Source organism: Stigmatopora argus, chromosome 13 (assembly GCF_051989625.1).
Source record: "Stigmatopora argus isolate UIUO_Sarg chromosome 13, RoL_Sarg_1.0, whole genome shotgun sequence".
NCBI lineage: Eukaryota > Metazoa > Chordata > Actinopteri > Syngnathiformes > Syngnathidae > Stigmatopora > Stigmatopora argus.
The window spans coordinates 17,592,942-17,612,760 of record NC_135399.1 but is presented as its reverse complement, the minus strand read 5'-3'; the positions used below and the strand labels follow the sequence as shown (position 1 = coordinate 17,612,760).

The window sequence follows — 19,819 nt, the reverse complement described above, 5'->3', positions numbered from 1 at the left end:
CGGCTCAGGATTGTCACGGATGTACGTCAAGACTCGCACGTCCACCCACTGGCGCTTGGCGATAAACGCGGGGCATAATTTGGGCTCCCAGTCGAGAAAATGGCTCCCATTGAGCCCGAGGGGTGGGAGGGACAATACGGTGACCCGTTTAGCAAACACTTATCGCGTGGAGGTTCACCGCCGCTATTCAAGCGGCGCGCTAGCGCAGGAGCGGCGACGGCGGCGGCGATTTGCAGCCCCGAAGCTGACAGCATGGGAGAAATCACTTTAATGACGCAAGTGAAAATTGCTCCAAAATGTGCCGTTTTTCCAAACAAATCTCGGAGGAAAATAACGGCGGCCGAGCGGCCACGCTTCGCTTCAAACCGGAGGCGGCGAGGCGGCCTTTTTGTTCCAGCGTGTCGGGGGGTGCCAGACCAAAATATCGGAATGTAAAAGTCTTGTTTTTGCTGGCCAGACTTGGGAGTAAAATCGGCTAATGGACGTTTGATGTGGATTAACATGCTCCATGACGCCCAGTGCGGCGAGGATGCCAGAAACAAACACACAAACAAACACACAAACACACACACACACACACACACACACACAAGTGCGCGCCCAGACGCAGACGGACAAGGCCTGAGTGGAACGGCGTAATTGAGGGGATCATTTCGGGATAATCTTCCAACCCGTCTGGAGCGAGCGCCGCCACCCAAGTTTGCTCGCGGCCTGATTAGCTAGCGGGCCAGCGCGGCGCACACTTGGAGTGACCGGCCACGCCGGCAACCACCAAATAAACCAACAAAATGAATCAAAGTGTACGGCATGCGGCATACGGCAGCTGCCTGCCAATCACGTTGACCCTTCAGTCAACGGTTCTAGGTTAAACACACAAACACGCACACAACATTCGCAAACCACCGAGGCCTTCCATTACGCGTCACTGCCATCTTGTGGTAGGAATGAGCAAAATTGTGAGATAATTTTAGCAGAGTGCACTTTTCACTTTCACCAAATGATAAGTCAATACGATTAACCCAACATAAAGAAGCACCCGTCTTGCCATTTAAAATTATAACGAAAATGGACTCCATGTTTTTTTAACAGTGTTGCATCACTGAGCTGTAATTACTTAGTAAAACTATAGATAGCTAGACTTTTTTAAAAGGATACATCCAATTTACAAGGCAATTAATAAAGCGGAATCTTGAATAGTATGGCCAGAAACAACATGTTGATAAATGCTGCCATCTAGAGGCGGTTAGGCAATATTGCATCTGCCTCACGTTGAAAAAAAAATACCTACCCGCGTCATAGTAAAGAGAGCAGTGTCGTCATTTAGGAATAAGCGCCAGATAAAATAATACCTCAGAAAACGCTTTAAAAAATGAATTCATTCATTTAAATGTTTAAGAATGCGTTCCAATGCTTCTATTTCAAACAAAAATACAATATGAAGCAAATTACTATTTGTTGAAAACACACAAACCTGACGATTTATCAAGCAAGAATATGAGTTGCAATAGATGACATTTTCGAAGTTAGACGGACAGACTAATTGTCAGCAGATATCAATACAGCAAATCAAATACACACACACACAGACAAAATACACTTGCTGCCTCTAGATTACTCACCAGGAGCTACAACAAGTTCAAACCAATTAGCATCCTGCAGGTCAAACGGAAGGGAAAAAAAAACTCAACCAAAAAAAGAGACAATCCTGGGTGTGATTCCGCTCACTTGGTAAGAAGGCCAAAGTTTGAGGAGAGGGAAATCCAGCAAGCAGAGACGCGGCGGCGGCGACGACGGCGAGTAGCGAGCATCACCTGTGCTCCCCCCCACGGCTCCTCCCTTCCTCGCACACCTCTTCCCATTTCCCTCACTTATGAGTCCAAATGGACCGGTGGCGTGGCCGGCTGCTAAAAAATCTCCCTTGGCGACTATTCCTCTCACGAGCAATTTTCTATTATTTGGTGTCCGGTCCAAAGCACTCTGCCTGCCTCCTGCCTCCCTCACTTTCTCCCTTCCATCCTTCCACTCTCCTCCTCCTCCTCCTCCTCCTCCTCCTTATATATCCTCACTTTTCCCTTCGCCTTCTCCCCATCTCCGAGCGCATGAATATATTATTATCCGCACAATGGAGCCCGGCTTATTGTTTATGAATTACCAGCCTCGCGGCCAAACAAAGCCTATTTTCATAAGAAACGTCCATTTCATTTGGGCTCCAATTAGATTGTGGGGGGGTCTAGGCTAAAGAATAGAAGTCCTCGGGCCTCTCAGCCCCCAAGGATGGCAGGTCCATTCAGCCACGTTGAATGGGGCCTTATTGGCGGGCCGTACAAAAGAGCACGTGGACGAGCTTTCAGACGGAGAGAGCCACCCCGAAAAAAAATGACTGGGAGGGAGACGCTCGCTACTGTACAATAACAAATCTCCAAAGAAAAGGACACCGAGTGCTTATCCTCCCATCCCATCAATTCCTCCCTTGCTCAAAAGCTTTCTTCTCCTTCGCCGCCGCCGTCGCCGCCGCCGCCAGATTGTGGACATTAATGACAGACAGTTGAAAGAGAGAAAGGCAGAGGGGGAGAAAGAAGAGAAGAAAAGAGCTCCGTTTTCCACAATGCACGTCAAGTCTAAATGATCACTGGCCACTGAATAGCAGGAAGTGAGTCTCCTGTATGTACAAAAGTGTGTGTGACTGAACTGAGTGTGTCTGTGTGTGTGTGTGTGCTAAAGTGCACATTTGATTGATTCCATGCATTCAAAAGCGAGAGAAAGAGGGAGCACACCCCAAGAAGAAGACCTTGATGCTTTTTCTATACAAGCCACAATGCCGCCAGCTTCCGAACTGAATTGTCAAACGGGCTGTCACTTTTGTTCAATACGTGTGTGTACGTGTGTGTGCGTGTGTGTGTGTGCGCGCAAGGTTGGTCAGAACGTTGATACTAATAGCCCACTTTTAGAGCCCCTCAGGACTAAAAGTTGCTGAAGCATTTGCTTCTTGGAAATCCTGCCATTCAAACAGGTTCTTTAGACCAGGAAGTTTAAAAAAAAAAACATGGTCATGGATTTTGCACCTTGCGAGACTACTAGAAACATTATTGAGAATATTGGGAGAGCGCTCGAGTTGTATTGAGAGAGAGAAGCTTAACTCAAGTGAGACAATATTCGCAGATTAAAAAGGAGAGGAGTTACACAGCATTTTGACTGCAGTGAAAAATTATCACATCTTATTTTTTTGCTTTACTGCTTACTTCACTCACGCTAAATCCAATCGCTTGCAATAATTGGACATATAACGTTTTCATTGTAAATGTATTTCAAAAGCAATCCTATGCATTCATAAACAACAAATGGCGGTACAACTAAGCAAAAGGTAACTGAGGGGTTTCCAGCAGGGGAACATCCTGACCACAATCGCCCCCAACTGACAGATTTCTGTAACTACAGCGGTAAACTTTCTAAATGGCGCCTTAGCATCAACAAATCCAGTAGGCAAATCACTAGATACTATTCTAATAAGTTTGAAACAAAAGGCGACCAACGCTTTTCATTAGCGACAATTGGAAAAGGCGAGAGTAGCTGTGAAAAGATGGACATCTGCCGGGGACATATTGGGTCAACAAACTAGCCAATAAACAAAAGCTGCTCACCGTTTGATAGGAGGGCCATAGGGGGTTAACCCGAGGGCAATACATTTGGAAAAGGCCAGCAAAAAACACGGGCAAAACATTTGAAAAGGCCGCCAACTCATTTGAACAGGGCGGCAACAAACACGGGGGCAATAAACTTGAACGGAATGGCCGCAAACACGCCAGGGTGATACATTTGAGCCTCAAAATGCAGCATTTGAAGAGCTCATTCCCATGCAAAAATGATCATAAAAGCAGACTTACTCAATTGCAGACTTGATCGAGCGGATGAGTCCTTGCAGAAGGATTGTTTTTGTTGTTGTTGTTGTTGCTGTTGTAGATGCACAACATCTTAGATGGTGAGTTTGGTCCAAGATGCAATGCATGGTGATGCTCTTTCTTGTTGTTGTTGTTGTCGTTGTAGATGAGAAACAACACACCAAAAGGCCAAATAGTTCCAAAATGCCATGCAGAATGATTGTTTTGTCGTTGTTGTTATTGATGTTGATGCACAACACCTGAGTTGGTTCCAAAATGCCATGCAGAGGCATGCTTTTTGTTGATGTTGTTCTTGATGTTGTGGATGGGAAACAACACACCAGAAGGCCCAATAGTTCCAAAATGCCATGCAGAAGGATTGTTGTTGTTGTTGTAGATGCACAACGCCTCAGATGGCAAGTTCGTTCCAATATGCAATGCCGTGGGATGCGTTTTCTTGTTCTTGTTGTTGTTGATGGGAAACAACACCAGAGAGCCAAATAATTCCAAAATGCGATGCAGAATTATTGTTTTGTTGTTGTTGATATTGATGTTGATGCACAACACCTTCGATGGCGAGATAGTTACAAAATGCGATGGAGAATGATTGTTTTGTTGTTTTTGTTGTAAATGGGCGACACACCAGACGCCGAGATAGTTCCAAATTGCGATGCACAAGGGTGCTTATTTTTCTTCTAAAATAGGCAACAAACACCTCAAACAGCGAGATAGTTCCAAAATGCGATGCAAAATGCATGTCGTTTTGTTGTAGATAGGAGCGACAACAGACGATGCGTAGTTTCCCAAATGTTTGCGCGTGTTAGACTCGGTGGCGTGAGGACGGACGTTTGAGTAGCTCGTACCTGCTTTTCCAACTGAGTCGTTCAACCTCGATATTGCCTAATTAGTTCTATTGCCTGCGATCAAGTCCACGGAGATCATTTGTTGCAATTTGGCCATTGCGTCGAGGTTTGAGGGCTTTATTTGGCGTATTCTTGTTGAATCTTGGCGTCATCTCGCTGCTCCTTCCTTGTTTGTGATCATTACACCTGTTGAGACTCATTAGTCGTGCACCCCCATACACGTGCGCTGCAACTAACAGTCAGGCGGAGGAGCCGTGTCATCTTTCCTGTCGCCACCAGAGGGCAGTGTATCCAGCCAAATGAATCAAAGTGCGTCACTTAAAAAAAGGAACAAAATAAACAATTGTGTACTATACTACAACGCCACTCTAATCAAGCCAATTGTCGAAACAGCAAATTTGAATTGGAAGCATAATTCTAAATTAAACTACTAGATTTTATCACTTAATTGTTACAGTACTAATAGACATCCGAAATTGACATTGCATCATTAAAAAATAATACATAAGGCTTGGGCGTCAGGAGGTAACATTAGGATGCCTAAAAAAAAGTGGAAATATTCAATGGTGAGTGCGTAAAACAAAGAAAAACACTCGAAACAATGCTGTATTTCTCCAAAACGTTTTTTAAAACCATATTTACACTATACAAGTGAAACAATGGACCATTCCTCTTTGCATGCACATACATATCATCCGACAAGATTTAAAAACAAAAATAAAACCTCCTAGACGGGACTCCAAAAGTCATAGAAATTAAATAAGATAAGACAAAGTGTGGCGAAATGGCTCGTCGAGCGGCCAGTGTAAAAGTTGTAAACGGGGTGACGGACCACGGACTGGTCTGGGCGGATCGGAGATGACTTCCATGTTGGAGGAATGTCTTGAAACCATCGACATCAACGCGCGTGGAATAATCAAAGAGACAGCAAATCTTAAAATCAGTCTCTCTCTCTCTCTCTCTCTCTCTGTCTGTCTCCCTCACAAGTTGGTCTCATCCCAGGTGGGGTCGTTCATGTTCTTCAAAACTCTCCTAACGAGCTTCTCCAGATCTTTGCGGGCTCTCTGCTCCTCTTCTAGCGACCTCTTCATCTTCTTGTTGTCCTACGGACGGACGACGGCAACAAACAGAGTTGCCTTTAACGACCCCACTTTTTTTGGTCTAAATCACATGTCAAAGTGGCAGCCCGGGGGCCAAATCTGGCCCGCCGCATCATTTTGTGTGGCCCGGGAAAGTCAATCACGAGTGCCGACTTTCTGTTTTAGGATCAAATTAAAATGAAGAGTATAGATGTATATTAAATTTCCTGATTTCCCCCCTTTTAAATCAATAATTGTCATTTTTTAATCCATTTTTTCTGTGTTTTTAGTTCAAAAATCATTTTGTAAAATCTAAAAATATATATAAAAAAGCTCAAATAAACATTGTTTTAGATCTATAAAAAACAGAATATTCAGGGCTTTTAATCTAGTTATTTTAATCCATTTATTAAAAAAAATATATAAATATTATATCTAAAATGGTCCAGCCCACGTGAAATCTAGTTGACGTTAACGTGGCCCGCGAACCAACACCCTTGTTCTAAATGATTGAAAACATTTACTACCTGCTTTAGTTCTTGTACCTCATCTCGGAGGCCGTACACCACATCCACCAGGCTCCTGGAAACAAACAAACAAATGACCAATCTAGCCAACTTTACCTGATTCCAAGCTTTTTCTCTAGTAGAAAGGAAAAGTCCAAATACTTGTCTTCCGCTGCGCTTTGTCCGTTACGGTTGAAGTCATCCAGCGGGCCTTTCTCCTGCCCGGGAAGGATCACGTGCAGCTCCGTCTCCCTCCGCGCTCCTGTTGGAGGACATAAACCCGGGTCAGAAACTTCAAACTTTGACTTGACGGACCGTATCATTTTAGGAGGACGACAAGACAAGATACGGAACGTGGAAACGACGGGGGATGAGGATAAAATCAGCATGACTCCAAAAGTCTACAAAAGAAACCAGATTTATTCCAAACTCATAATATACAGCCATTTTGGGACTCCCAACAATTGCGGAAATGTTGAAGCGCCGCGCCCGAGGTGTCGTTGGCGACTTACTATTGAGACGCACGCACATGCACACGCACACGCCGCACGTCAAGGACATTGACGCTTCAAGACGGACTTTGCGGACTCCACGGAATACAACTGTCACAAAATTGAGTTTACAATACAGGACAGTGAAATTTCCTTGTTTTTTTTTCCTCAAATCCCACCTAATTGACAACTATTATTTACAGACAAGGGACGATGTGCTCTTTCCAAAGATAAATCAAAAGTCTACTCCGACATTGTCCAGTTTGGCGATGTCTCAAACCCAGACAAACTGTAATCTGAGACGGAGGGAGGTCATAGTATGTCGAATATTTCCGCTATACTCATTTTTTTTGTGGGCCTTTAACGGCAAAATTAAAGCAAACAGCGCATTACTTGACAGAAACACTGAAGTTTTAGTCATTGTGCCTTTTAAGACTAGATCATACACACCAAGCAAACGACAAAATGAAGCACGGCAGTTGACACATTCTTACCGACGTCCCGTTACGTGATTGTGCAAAACCATTTCAGAACACTTTTCGTCCAGATAAATGAACAAAAGAAAAGTGAAAAATATGCCATCCTTTCACGGCTGTTTTTTGTACACATTGGAATACGGATGAAAATAAATAACAAACAATTGCAGAGAAAATAAATACAATAAAAATAGAGTGCAAGGTGGAGCGGCTTTAAATCGACGCCAACTTGGGACTTTTTAAGTAGCAACACTGGAAAAATACTTCTTCATGAAAATAGTGACGCGAGCTTGACAACACTGAGGCATGACGGAATCTTTTGACGGGGCTAAACTACGTGAGCTTCTATTTGTTTTTTTTTTAAAAGCCCAAAATGGTCAAACTTTAGCTTTTAAATCAATTGTTTGGACAATCTCTGACACGGTTTCCTTATTTAGATTATTCCCATCGGTTTGGTCCCCCAATACGGCTATTTTTGAAGAGTCGGTATTGGATTGGATCGCAAGGTCGTTTTTTTCTTCTTCCTTAAAACACTTAAACTGGCTCATTTTCAATGTTAGATATAATAATTTCCCCAAATGTCTTACTAGATCTAAAACGATGGGAAACCCTATTTGTTGACGTAAAATAAAAAGCCCATTGTATTTGGCGCCAAACAAAAATCGACGGCAAAGGGAAAAATAAACAAAGGCTTGGAATTTGGTTGAAAATGGTCAGGGTGGCGTTTTAAGTGAGAGGAGAGTCACAGAGTGGGCAAACTACGGACCGCGGGCCATATACGGCCCATTAGGCCTTTTAATCCGGCCCGCCGACATTGTCCAAAATATATATATATATATTTTTTTTTATGTGTTCAAAATACAGGAAATCATTGGATGACCTGCATGAGCAATTCTGCCGTTGGTTTTGTGATTTTGGAAAAATTGACAGCTGGTGTCATGTCCTTTCTCACAAGACCCGGAAAGGGTTCCACAGGAGTTGCCGTTGGAACTGATTGATCTCCAATGTGACAAGTTCAACTCCCTGAAAGTCTCGGAGTTTTAGGCTTCATTAAGTGCAGCCAAATTTCCAAACATCCAGAAGATGGCACAGAGGATTCTGGTGATATTTGGCTTGACATATGTGTGTGAACAGACCTTTAGTCGGATGAAAACCAAGAAAGCACCCCATAAATCCCAGATGAGTGATGAGTATGTTCATACTTTAGTCCTTTTTTTCGGTTTATGTTTCATATGTACTGTTAACGGATGCAGTCTTTTATATGTATCGTATCTTGTGCTGACCCGGCCCACCCGCCTGTCACATTTTTAAAGTCAATGTGGCCCCCGGCCCGAAAAGTTTGCCCAACCCTGGTTTAGGCGTACGCCGCCGCGGAAGACGGATAGACGCACGCCGTTCAAAGAGGATACGTGGACTAATTCCCGAAGGGCAGCTGAATGTCAGACGTCTCTGCTTTATCGATTCCACATTCCAGATCAATAAAATGGGCTGCTTGACAGCTAAGAGAGGAGGAGAAGGAGAAGGAGGAGGAGGCACATAGAAAGTCAAAGGGGAGAAGCGCGCTACGTTACGTTACGTCTTCCTTCCTTCCATCTGTCTGTCCCAAAAAGAAATCAAGCAAATGCCAAGTGAGCAAAACAATGCAATAAATAGAAAATAGGATGGGAAGTCCATCCTAATACAGACGACGGCGAAAAGAGGCCACTTTAGTTTTGGTGAGAGATGCAGCTCTTGCGCGGCACCGAGCCCATTCGGTAAGAGTGGCTGCTCCAAATGGAGTCGTAGTCCGAGTCCTCCGAAAGGTCGGAGCTCAACTCGGGACGGGACACGCTGCCGCGGCGGCCCGGGGGCTCGGCGGGGGGCCGATCCGCGTCGGCCAGCACGTGGTTGTGCATCAGGTCGGTGCCCTGCCAGGCTGGGGGGGGGGAAGAGGTGTTGTGGGCGAGGGGGTTTGGGATTGTTGGAATGTGGTGGGAGGATCAACGGGTTGGTTGCATGCGACCAAAATTAAAATCAAAATCAATGCGTGATGGGACGATGGAGCCAATGCAAATGGCCAAAACAGAAGAATGGCAAAAGTAGGAGAGGAGGGAGATAGAAAAGAAGAAGGAGAAGATACGGTTAGAAGGTCAACTCGGGTCGGGACATCGGCGTTAAGAAATGAAAAAAAAAGGTCGGCGAGACGGCGACGGCAAACGGGAACATTTTGCGCTCGTGACCGGGAACGACTTTGCCGATTGGCCTTTGCTAAGCGGCGGTGGAAGGCTTGCCATGGCCTCTTTCAACGTGTCCAAAGTCTCCAGGGAAAATACACGACTTTGCGCGGGAACTGACTGATTGGACTTGAAATGCCGGCGGATGTTTTGGAAGGCCATTTGCTGATTTGTCAACGTTCATGCTCGAGCGGACCAGAGAAGATGTGTTTTTTTTTGTTTTCTTACTGGAGTTGAGTGTCTGCCTGGTCTTGGCGCTGGTGCAGTAGGCCTCAATGACTTTCAGGATCTGGGCGTCTTCCTCCAGCGCGGCAGTGCCTACGGATAGATAATACAAGATGGTTGGACGGGGTCTTTATTATTATTGGGGTTGTTAGTCACTCGGAGAGGGAGGGAGGGAAGCCAACCTACTCTTTCTCAAGGCAAACTCCTCCTCGGACTGTTTCCTCTCCGGTTTGCGCTTGGGAAGGAGTTTCTTCACACTCTTGGGGCTTTTACTGAGATCCTGCCCGTAAACACAAGAAATGCTCAAGGATGTAAAGTAGGTCAACTGTGGAGGGGTGTCCACTTTTCTAGAAAAGTCAATCCATATCGCTACTTCGAGCAACAGAGGGCTCCATTTAAGACAGATTACGGGATAAAAGGGGGGCTGGCTGATACCCAAAATGAGTATCTCAAATTCCTACTTTCTTCTTCACAAATTGATTGGAATTCAGTTTGACTCCTACGTTAAATTTGAAGGCGCAATATTTCATTTGGAACCATCGTGAAGCCAGCAATCAAATCGGAATTGCGGGAAATATTTGGATAAAAACAGCACAAAACAAAGGGATAACATAAATAAATAAATAAATAAATAAATAAATATATATATATATATATATATATATATATATATATATATATATATATATATATATATATATATATATATATATATATATACATATATATACATACACACACATATATATACATATATATATATATATATATATATATATACATATAAATATATATATACATATAAATATATATATATATATATATATATATATATATATATATATATATATATATATTAATATATATAAATATATATAAATACATACAAGACTCATTTGGCTAGTACGACTAAGTTCAACCGATGGCAGAAGCTGTTCATGTTTTTCTAAGGCTTTCCACTGTTTGAATAGCGCATTTAAAAAAAATAATTCATTGACCTTCTTTCTGTCTCACCTCCTTGTAGCAAAGGGCCGCCGAGGGTCGCAGGGGGGGCGCGGGCCGCAGGCAGCTTAAGCTCCAGGGTTTGGGGGTGTTGGGGGGCTCCAGGGGCCCCCACGTCACGCTGCCGTGAGAGCTCCCGTGAGAGGAAGGGTGGGGAAGGGTGTGGTAGGTGGGGGCCACCGTCATGGACCTGCCCTCCGCGTGCCGGGACAGGGTGACGGGATGAGACGGAAGCTAAAGGGGAGGGGGGGAAACGTACGCGGTCGACGTCAGAAATGATTCGGAAGCAGAAAATGGGAGGAATTGGCGATGCCCACAGTGTGGCACGGAACGGCGAGAGGCTTGTGGCTGGGCGCCGCCGCGGCCGTGTGCTTGATCTGCCGGGTGAGATGCTCCACCCAGTCCTGAAGATCCCGCGGGTTGGCGCATGACACCTGAAGTCGCTCGAATGCGGGGCCTGCCCAAAGCAGAAAAAAAACAACAACAAAAACACGTTCACAGGTCGTACGGTAACGTGTGACAAAACGTGGCGTGCTGGCATTTTACCGCTGAGCTCAAATGCATTTTTGTGGGCTTCGCAGTCTTCCAGTTTGCTGACCGACATGCTGGCTAAAGGCAGTTTACCCTTTGGGTTCATTAAAAAAAAAGTGGTGTGAGACATGAGATGAAAATTAATCGATTGAGGAGAGCACATTTTTCAGGACTCACCTGGAATATGAAGCCGCTCATCCTGGGGCTGGCCGACAACATGAGGAGGACGTGGGGGAAGAGCATGATGTAGCGCTCGCTCTTTTCCTAGCCAGATGAAAAGGCACATCAATGTGGCAGTAGATGATAACCGCCATGTTGGGACAGTGTTGAGATGATGTCTATTTTGTATGATTTGTGCCCCTTGTGTTCTTGTTCCTCCACTCTACATTTTTCATATGTATTTGGCGGATCCAAAGCGACAGTCGATCCGGGTATTACTGGAATTAGAAGCTAAGTGGCTGTTAGCTAGAGCCCTTTTGCCACCTGACTTGAGAATAATAATAATAATAATAAGTGGCTTTACTGGCATTACTGGCATAGCTACCTCTGCGACAGGAGCGTGAACCAGGACCTGGCTCATGTAGAGCACAGAGCCCAGGGTCTTGATGTCGTCGCCCTCCCACAAGCGGATGGATTCGGTCAGGATCTGCAGCTCCAGCTCCTTGCGCTTGCGCACCTCCTGGCACTGCGCCTAGAGGCAAACGCAAATCATCTTCTTGCCACCGCTTCGAGACAGAAGCCAGAAAGCAGAAGCCAAAAGCCACGCCAGTTGCCCTTACCGAGAGATTCTTGAACGTGGCCATGCACTTTTGGATGTCGCTTCGGTCGGGGTGACTCTCCTGAAAGACAGCCAAAAGGCAATAAAAGGTGAAGACCGGATCTGGGACGGTCACCACAAACGCACCTCCATGTGGCGCTCCAGCTCTTTGAGCAGGGTGGGGTACTTGTCCAGCCTCATGAAAGCTTTACTGAGGCCGGTGGTGAGGGCCAGGATCCCCGGTCCCACGGCGCCCCGACCCTCGGCGAATTCCCCCAACGCCTCGCTGCGGAAGACGTGGGCCGTGATTGGACGGAAACCGGAAGCTAGAGCCCGGGGCGGGGAGAGGCGCACCTGTGTTGCGTGAGCACGTTGACGGCGCAGGGATGGTTGGAGCAGTAGGCCACGTAGAGAGCTTTCATCTGCGGCATGAGCTTGAGAAAAAATCCGCCCACCCTTTGCTGGCTCTCGGGAAGCCTGAGAGAAATGACGACAAATAAACACAGGATGATGGCAGGATTTCTTCAATAATGTGTTTACAGAGGCGTGGTTAAAAACGGCGCATTTCTGACAGCGCTTTGCGTTGCGCTTACGAGTTTCGGGGTGGATTTTCACATTTATATGAACTTTAATTTTTTTTTTTAATAGCGGTCAAAAAATCGCAAAGTAGTGAATTCGCGATAAGTGAAGACGCAATAATCGAGCGATTACAGGCAACTACGGTTCTAGCCAATGACCGCTAGGGGGCGGTTGTGAAGAAAAAAAATTACTTGGTGCATTCCTCCAAGGATTGGACGAGCATCTGTTGAAAAGTGCTGATTTCTTCCAGGTTTCCCAGGATCAGAGCTACGTCGGCGCTGCTCATCCTGGAGGTGTCGACAGATGGAAAATGGTTTAGTTCTCCGAGTTCAAGCCCGCGGCTGCGTCCGATAGCGCCACCCGGTCAGGCATACTTCTCAAAGGTTTGAAGAGGCCGCAGATAATTTGCCAGGAGGTTCTGGAGGTCCTTGGAGTATTCTGTCTCCGTTTCCAAAATGCTCTGCAACACCTACGACGCAAGGGGACAAATTGACCACTCCCCTGGACATCCCTAACGGCCGAACCGCAACGGACTGCGCTCTTATTGGATCGCACGTACCAAGTTATAGTACGTCTTGCTTATGGCGGACGTGTCGAAGCCTTTGGGCGGACTTTTCAGGGTCCCCGACTTGGGGGAGACTTGTTTGTCTGCGGGAATAAAAAAAATCAATCGGCCGTTCAAAATCCCACGGAGTTCCCCGGGTCAAAAACTCGGAACTCACCGGAGCCTTTGGCTTCCCGGACGTAGTTGCTAGGAAACCAACCCGTCTTGCCGTTGAGCGTCCCCTCCCACCAGCCTCCATCTTCTTGACGGGTCACGCCGATGAGGTCGCCTTTATTAAAGGTGAGCTCGTCCTCGTTGGTTTGCAGGAAGTTGAAACGCGCCTTGACCAGCAGCAGCTGCCCGCAGTTCTCGGACATGTCCTGAAAAGGGAGAAATACGCCGCGGGAGTGAAGGGACGGAAGCTGCGCTTATTCATTCCATTTGGACGCTTACCAGACTGCGAAACTGGTTCTGTAGCAGCTTAGAGGATCGCCCCAGTGAAGCCTGGGAGGCCAGGGACTCAAAAGACTTAATCCGGTGGGCGGAAGAATGGCGGGCACACACCGAATCGCTGCCCACGCCGATATCTGATCGGGAAATGACACAAATCAAAAAATCTCACAACTGACCTATACCAGCGTATTGACTACTGTCTTCCCACACAAAAACTGAGTCATGAAAAAAATATACACACAAACAATTTTTTTTAAAAAAGTACACTGGTGTTCAGCCTGACAGGCGCTTTGGGTCAATGGCGGAAGGGTCTGAAAAGGGCGAGAGGGCGGTACCAACCTGCTGTGGCTTTATTCAGCGCCACCAGGGTACTCAACACCTTTGAGAAATTTAGGCCGAGTAGTAGGTCACTGGCCTCGAATGGCTGAGGAAGAGAGACACAAAAGAGTTTTAGCGTCCCAAGGCCAGACGTTTCAAGTCAAAAGAGACATTTTCAGGCTATACGCTGCTACATTTTTTTCTCCGCTGCTTTCAACCCATATCGTCCAGTGCGGCCAATTTAAGGAATGACACGGGCTGATGAACTGCACAATTGGTAAGTACGTTCGCCTCAAAATTCTGAGACCGAGCGTGGCACAGCCTCAGTATGAATGACAGTGATTGGATCTTCCTTGACGAGAGCCACTTTGGTACTACTGGAAACGCCAGTAAGCTTTTCATTCATCTTCCGCTCTGATTGCTGATACGCCTGGAGGTGATATGAGGATGCGGCTTTTAGTTTTGTCCACGGCGTGACGTTAAAAGAATGACATTTTGCTTTGCTGACAGGAAGATTCTGCAAAAAGCGACCAACGTGCCCCACTTATTCTGCTTGAAAACATGTCAGTACTTTGCATCCTTTAGTTCAGCTCGAATTATGAATGGATATTTAGTGTTAATGGAAATAAATAGAGACCCAGAGACATGTTGCAAAAAGATGTGAATTTTAAACCGATGGAGCAACGCGGTTTAAGAGGCACTCTGGAGAAGATCCAGCTCTGCTCTACAGATGGCAGAAGTCCCAAACGATTCCACGTAATCCCGCTCAGACCACTTTAACCAAAAGTAAAAGTCCAGTATCTCAAAATACACACTCTGTCACGCAAATATAACCTGGAATATATCCGCTATAGAGATAAAAATATACAGTCATCGCCACCAATTCATTCAAATAGCCTGACATAAGAGAAATGAGATGGAATGGTCTGCACGCAAATGACAACAAAAGCAGCGTCATCAGTAAACAACTCAAGAAATGGTTGATTAATAACACATTTTCCTACCATTAAATGCAGATGCAGAAATTATCGTTCAGTGATGAGCCACCAATTGAGAAGGCTGTTTTTGGCACCCACCAAAACTATTTAACACCATCAGCAGGGACATTTCATTTTGCAAACGTGAGCCGCGGTGAAAGCCCGGTTTCGTTGGGCGTACGCAAACCTCGGTTGGCCGACGACCCGGTCGAGAGGAAGAACACTGAGCGCTATTGTCAGACGGAGCGTGCTTCAATGACCCTTGTGTGCCGAGGCCAATGAACCCACCGCCTTACGTGACACCCTCCATTTAATCTGCTGCGTTCGTACTGGTATTTTAAACAGGTATTGTGACCATGTCAAATAATATCAGAGCTGTCAAATACTACGGATCTTGCCTATTTTACTACGCCGGTCTTTACCGAACTACTAAATCCGCATTTTGTATCCAAACTACGAGAAAAAAAATCAAGCAATGTTTTTTTAAGCAATTAACATTCAAAATAGGACGCTATTATATGTAGTATATATAGTATATGTGCTATATATGTATGTGTATGTATGTATGTATATATTATGCGTGTATGTACACGTATGAGTATATGTATATATATTTTTCAGCAAAATGCTTATTTATTTATATATTTATTCATGTATTTATTTATTAACTTACTTCTGACGTATCTATTTATGTCTAAAATGCCTTTCCTATTTCTGCATCCTCACCCTCTTGCTACTGTGACAACGTAATTTCCCGAATACGGGATGAATAAAGTTATCCAATCCAATCCAATTTCAAAGTAGTCAGTCCAAGCAACTGGATTAGCTCATACTTCAACAATTTATTCCAACAGTGATTTTAATAAATCAGGATTTGACCCCTGAGTGAAGGGTCTGGTAGGGTTTAAATCACTAGCTCTCTCTACTGTTAAAACTAACAAGTGCAAGGGAAAGTTGGCTGGATTTCAGCTTCTTTTGCGGGCTATATTCAAGGATATGTTCATAACTAGCCAGTGGGCGTGTATTAAGGAAAACTCTGGAACAAAAGCAATGACTTTTAGTCGCAATCTATTTACGATTGGGACACGCGTGAGCAAATAGATTTGCATTATTTAAGAACGATAACGGCTTAAGGGTAAAAAAAAAATCTATCTATGGGTGTCAAGAGGACATCGTTGTCGATTTTTACAAAGGTTGGCGATGGGCGCATGTTTGCTCCCCCTCTTCCTCTTCATCCTCCTCCTCCTCCTAACCTTTGTTTCAACCATCCTCACTTGACGAATTCGCTCCGTACTATCCTTGAAAATGACGTCGAGGCCAATCTTTCGGCCGTGTTTTTTAAAGCTCACCGAAGCCGGACTCCTTACCTCGACGCGGAAAGATGTGCAGCCCTTGACGAACTCCTTTATGTTGCTCAGACACTCGCCGTCGTTCTTCGGTTCTTGGTAAATCTAAGAAAGGGACGACGAGAGCCGACATTAGCGGCGCGCTTTTGCACTTCTTCGGCTCGTTATTCGTCGCGTCGTAAAGCGACGTTGAACAAATGAAGTGAGGGGGGGAATGACATGGATATTCGAGCACGAATGTGGAGCGAGTGACACCCCGGAAGACGGCGCTCATCCCGCTGTGAGCTCCCGTGCTGGAGTGGAGCAGCCTTGAATTGACACGCCGGAAGTGACGTCGACAAGATGGATTCCCCCTTCCACAAAGTGATGTACTATGTGTCAACTATTCGAATGTTTTTTTAATAGCAGTAAAGAACAGGATGCGAAAGGTAATTGTAATACGAAAGCGAATGAAAATAAATATCTTGGAGCACCAAAAACTGGACAACATTTATCATTCCTCTCCCTCTTTCCCCTTTTGCCTTCATATTGGACCACTAGTGCCGTCAATGGGAGCAAGTCAACTTTTTGGCCCAAAAAATATAAACGTGTTTCGGCTCAGATGATCTAGAATGGCATGAATGTGGCCCGCGAACCAGACTGACTGACACCCCCCTGAATTAGAGGAATTAGGATACAGTTGAGAAATCCTAGCACTCTCTGGGCCCTAGTCCGGGAAATGTACTGACAGACACAAACACCATACTGTGTCTTTTAAAAAAAAAAAAAAAAAATTGAGGGGAGGGAGGGGGTCCATCTGCGTTTGCCGTCGCTAGTCAATGGCGGATTCGAGCTATACAGTACGTCCACGGTTCGCGTTAACGCAACCTGTTCACTCAGAACGAAATGACATTGGAAATATCGCGGCGATAGCATACGATGTTCTTTGACGATACGCGTTTGGTGTTGTTTTGGGGCATGCGCGGGGTTGTTCTTTTTCTACACATCGCAATAATAAATAAGAGGGTCGGTTGTGACCTACTAACGAAATCTCCTCATGGGCCAGTGAGCAGGGAGAGAGAGAGAGAGACAGAAGCCAGACAACAAACCGCGCACGGATGTGGGTAGACAGGCAAACAGATACGGGGGTGTGGGGGGTATTCGGGGGGGGCAACGATCTTGCCCTTACCTTCTCCGTGGATCCCGGGCTGAGGCGCTCCAGGAGCCTGCAGAGAACCACGCCGTCCTTGAGCGAGCTGTGCAGGAAAGCCTCGGGGTCCGCGATGCTCTTCTTGGGCGACTCCAGCACCCCGAGCGTAATGAGCCAGGTCACCGTTTGCTCCGCCGAATTCATGGCCGCGTTCGAGTCGATCGTAGCGGCCGCAGAGGGGAGAAAAGAGGGGCCGAGGAGGGGGGGCTGGGAGGGGAGGCCTTTGCCGTTGTGGCCGTTGCACCTCGACGGCTTCCTGGCTCCGCGGCGTCTTTCACGCTGTCATCATCCCGGAGCGTCCGCGGGGACGATGATGATGCGCGCGTGCGCGCGGAGAGGGGAGCAAGGAGCAAGGAGGAGGGAGGGGGGGCAGACACGGAGAGGAGAGAGAGGAGAGCAAAGGAGGAGCGGCCCGGTCGCTCCTCTTCTTCCGTGGCTTCTTTCCCCCTCCCTCAATCTGTCCGACTCTCTGCTGCTGCTGCTGATGATGATGACGATGATGACGATGATGCCGCTCGTCCGTTAGATGACATCATGTTCTCTCGCGCGCGCGCCCGAGTGCGCTGGCTCGGCTTGAGTGTTTTCACGTGCCACTTCCTGTCTGTTCACTCACTGCCGACTGCAAAACAAAGCAAAATGTTTAGAGGCAATCCTAAGGCTCGTTTAGGATGGCAGTGGCGCTCCACTCAAATGTTTACATTCTTCAATTCTTGTCTTTTTCGGCCACGTGCGCAGACGTGGCAAAACAGCATAAACGTCATATAGACCGTTTTCATTTACAAATAGACTCCAATTGATTGGAGCACTAGATGTGCGACCGACGACTGCGAACGTCCAATCCATTCCAGTCAAAATGGATCGGACGTCAAGATGTGAGACCCACTTCAATATGCCAACAGAATAAACAAAGTCAACAATCAAACTATTCAATATTTATTTATGTATTTGTTTTTAATGGGCCCTGATGAATGTGTTTTTAAGAGAATAAAAATAAGAGAAACACGAAAGGAGGAAAAGATACAAAAGATGATAAGCAAAGAGCCGCATGTGGCTCGAGAGCCGTGTGTTCGCCACCCCTGCACTAGACGGAGGCTTGACTTCAAGCCACAGGGTGGGGCTCTCTGCTTGCCGAATTTCTCTCCAATCAGGCCCAACTCGCCTGTGTTGGGGGAATTCATCTAGCTAGATGATATCCATTCAAATTTGGGACTTATTTTAATTCATGAGTTCTAGGTTCAGATCCAGAGCGTTTTTGGTTGAGAGTGTGCCGTTGTGTTCGGATTAGTGGTGAATCATAAGAACAATGCGCCCTTTTTTATAGCTACAAATTGTCTTTCCATCTGGATTCCCGGGCCACACACTTGAAATATGATTTCCTCCCGAAGCCAAGCTGGAATTCAGAATGCGACGGGAGCGGGAATGATGGACGGTGTCGGCGGTGGCGCCAGGCCAGCACGCAGGGATGGATGGATGGATAAATGGATAAATAAATGGCTGGACATATGTTCGCTATAATCCCGCCACCGCAGATTATGTCAATAAAAAACAAAAATGCTCAACCAAATTTTGCCTCTCTATTCTGCACACGCTGTGTTTGTAGCATGAAATTCATTGGAGGGTCAAAGGGGTGCTGGAGACTAGCCCAACCAACTTTGGGCAAAAAGCGGGACACACCTTGAATTGGTCGCCAGGGAGACAAACACACTTTTTCCGTGCTGGTATTGGATATTAATATCAGAATTGGAGTAGGGAAGCGTGTCTAAAATTCCGTGACGTCGCAGTCCGGCCTTCCCACGTGACGAAACGCGTAGCCGGGCGACCCGCCTCCTCCGTCTGCCACACGGGGCTTCTTCCTGATTCGCCTCATCTTCCTCGTCTTTGCCGGCGACGGCGAGGCGCAGACGGTTCCTCGCGCGGCGACGGCGTCCTGTCACGCAACGAGTCGGTTATGGACGTCCCGGCGGGGCTGTGAGCACCCAGGCTGGAATCATGCCCACCGCCCTGCACGCTGGAAGCGGGAAACTTGCCTTTGGCGTCGAGCTGCACCTGCGCTTGCACCCATGTCTCTTTTCTCAGGTGAGGGCGAGAAAGCGAGCAAGAGAGAGAGCGAGAGAGCCTGTAGGTTGTCTCAAGGGTTTGCGGGTGATGTTTTCGTGTTGGGATTCTCACGCGGCGAAAACTGGGAATCTGTATGGAAGGTCACAGGTCAAAATAGTCACCATTATCGTGATACTATGTTACAACACCTTATTTGTGCATATCACTGTTTTGCAAATATATGGAGGTTAGGGAGTCTGGGTAGAAAGGTGTAACTATATGGTAGCTATTCTTATAAACTGTTATTACTGTGACATTATGAAACTTTTTTTAAGGATCTGATTGCAATTGGAAAGGC

The 19,819-nt window shown here is 46.2% G+C and overlaps 1 protein-coding gene across 3 annotated transcripts; it reads right to left on the bottom strand.

Annotated features, from left to right (window-relative positions):
• Positions 1–5,343: 5,343 nt before the first annotated feature.
• arhgef7a (Rho guanine nucleotide exchange factor (GEF) 7a) lies at positions 5,344–17,933 on the bottom strand. 3 transcript variants are annotated; one of them, XM_077617474.1, is made up of 22 exons: positions 17,404–17,933; positions 16,257–16,340; positions 13,934–14,018; positions 13,595–13,728; positions 13,320–13,521; positions 13,157–13,245; positions 12,972–13,066; positions 12,789–12,884; positions 12,373–12,495; positions 12,166–12,304; positions 12,041–12,100; positions 11,806–11,952; positions 11,439–11,525; positions 11,277–11,355; positions 11,048–11,187; positions 10,743–10,964; positions 9,915–10,008; positions 9,732–9,821; positions 9,020–9,205; positions 6,486–6,582; positions 6,345–6,399; positions 5,344–5,841 (listed from the first exon to the last, which is right to left on the bottom strand). In XM_077617474.1, exons 1-22 carry the CDS (start codon positions 17,566–17,568, stop codon positions 5,719–5,721), a joined length of 2,592 nt encoding a protein of 863 aa, XP_077473600.1. In that variant the 5' UTR covers positions 17,569–17,933; the 3' UTR covers positions 5,344–5,718. The 3 variants fall into 3 exon arrangements, with proteins under 3 accessions (XP_077473600.1, XP_077473598.1, XP_077473599.1); XM_077617472.1 differs by lacking the exon at positions 9,020–9,205 and having other exon boundaries at positions 6,486–6,585; XM_077617473.1 differs by lacking the exons at positions 5,344–5,841; positions 6,345–6,399; positions 6,486–6,582 and having other exon boundaries at positions 8,961–9,205; positions 17,404–17,932.
• Between the last annotated feature and the right edge of the window lie 1,886 nt (positions 17,934–19,819).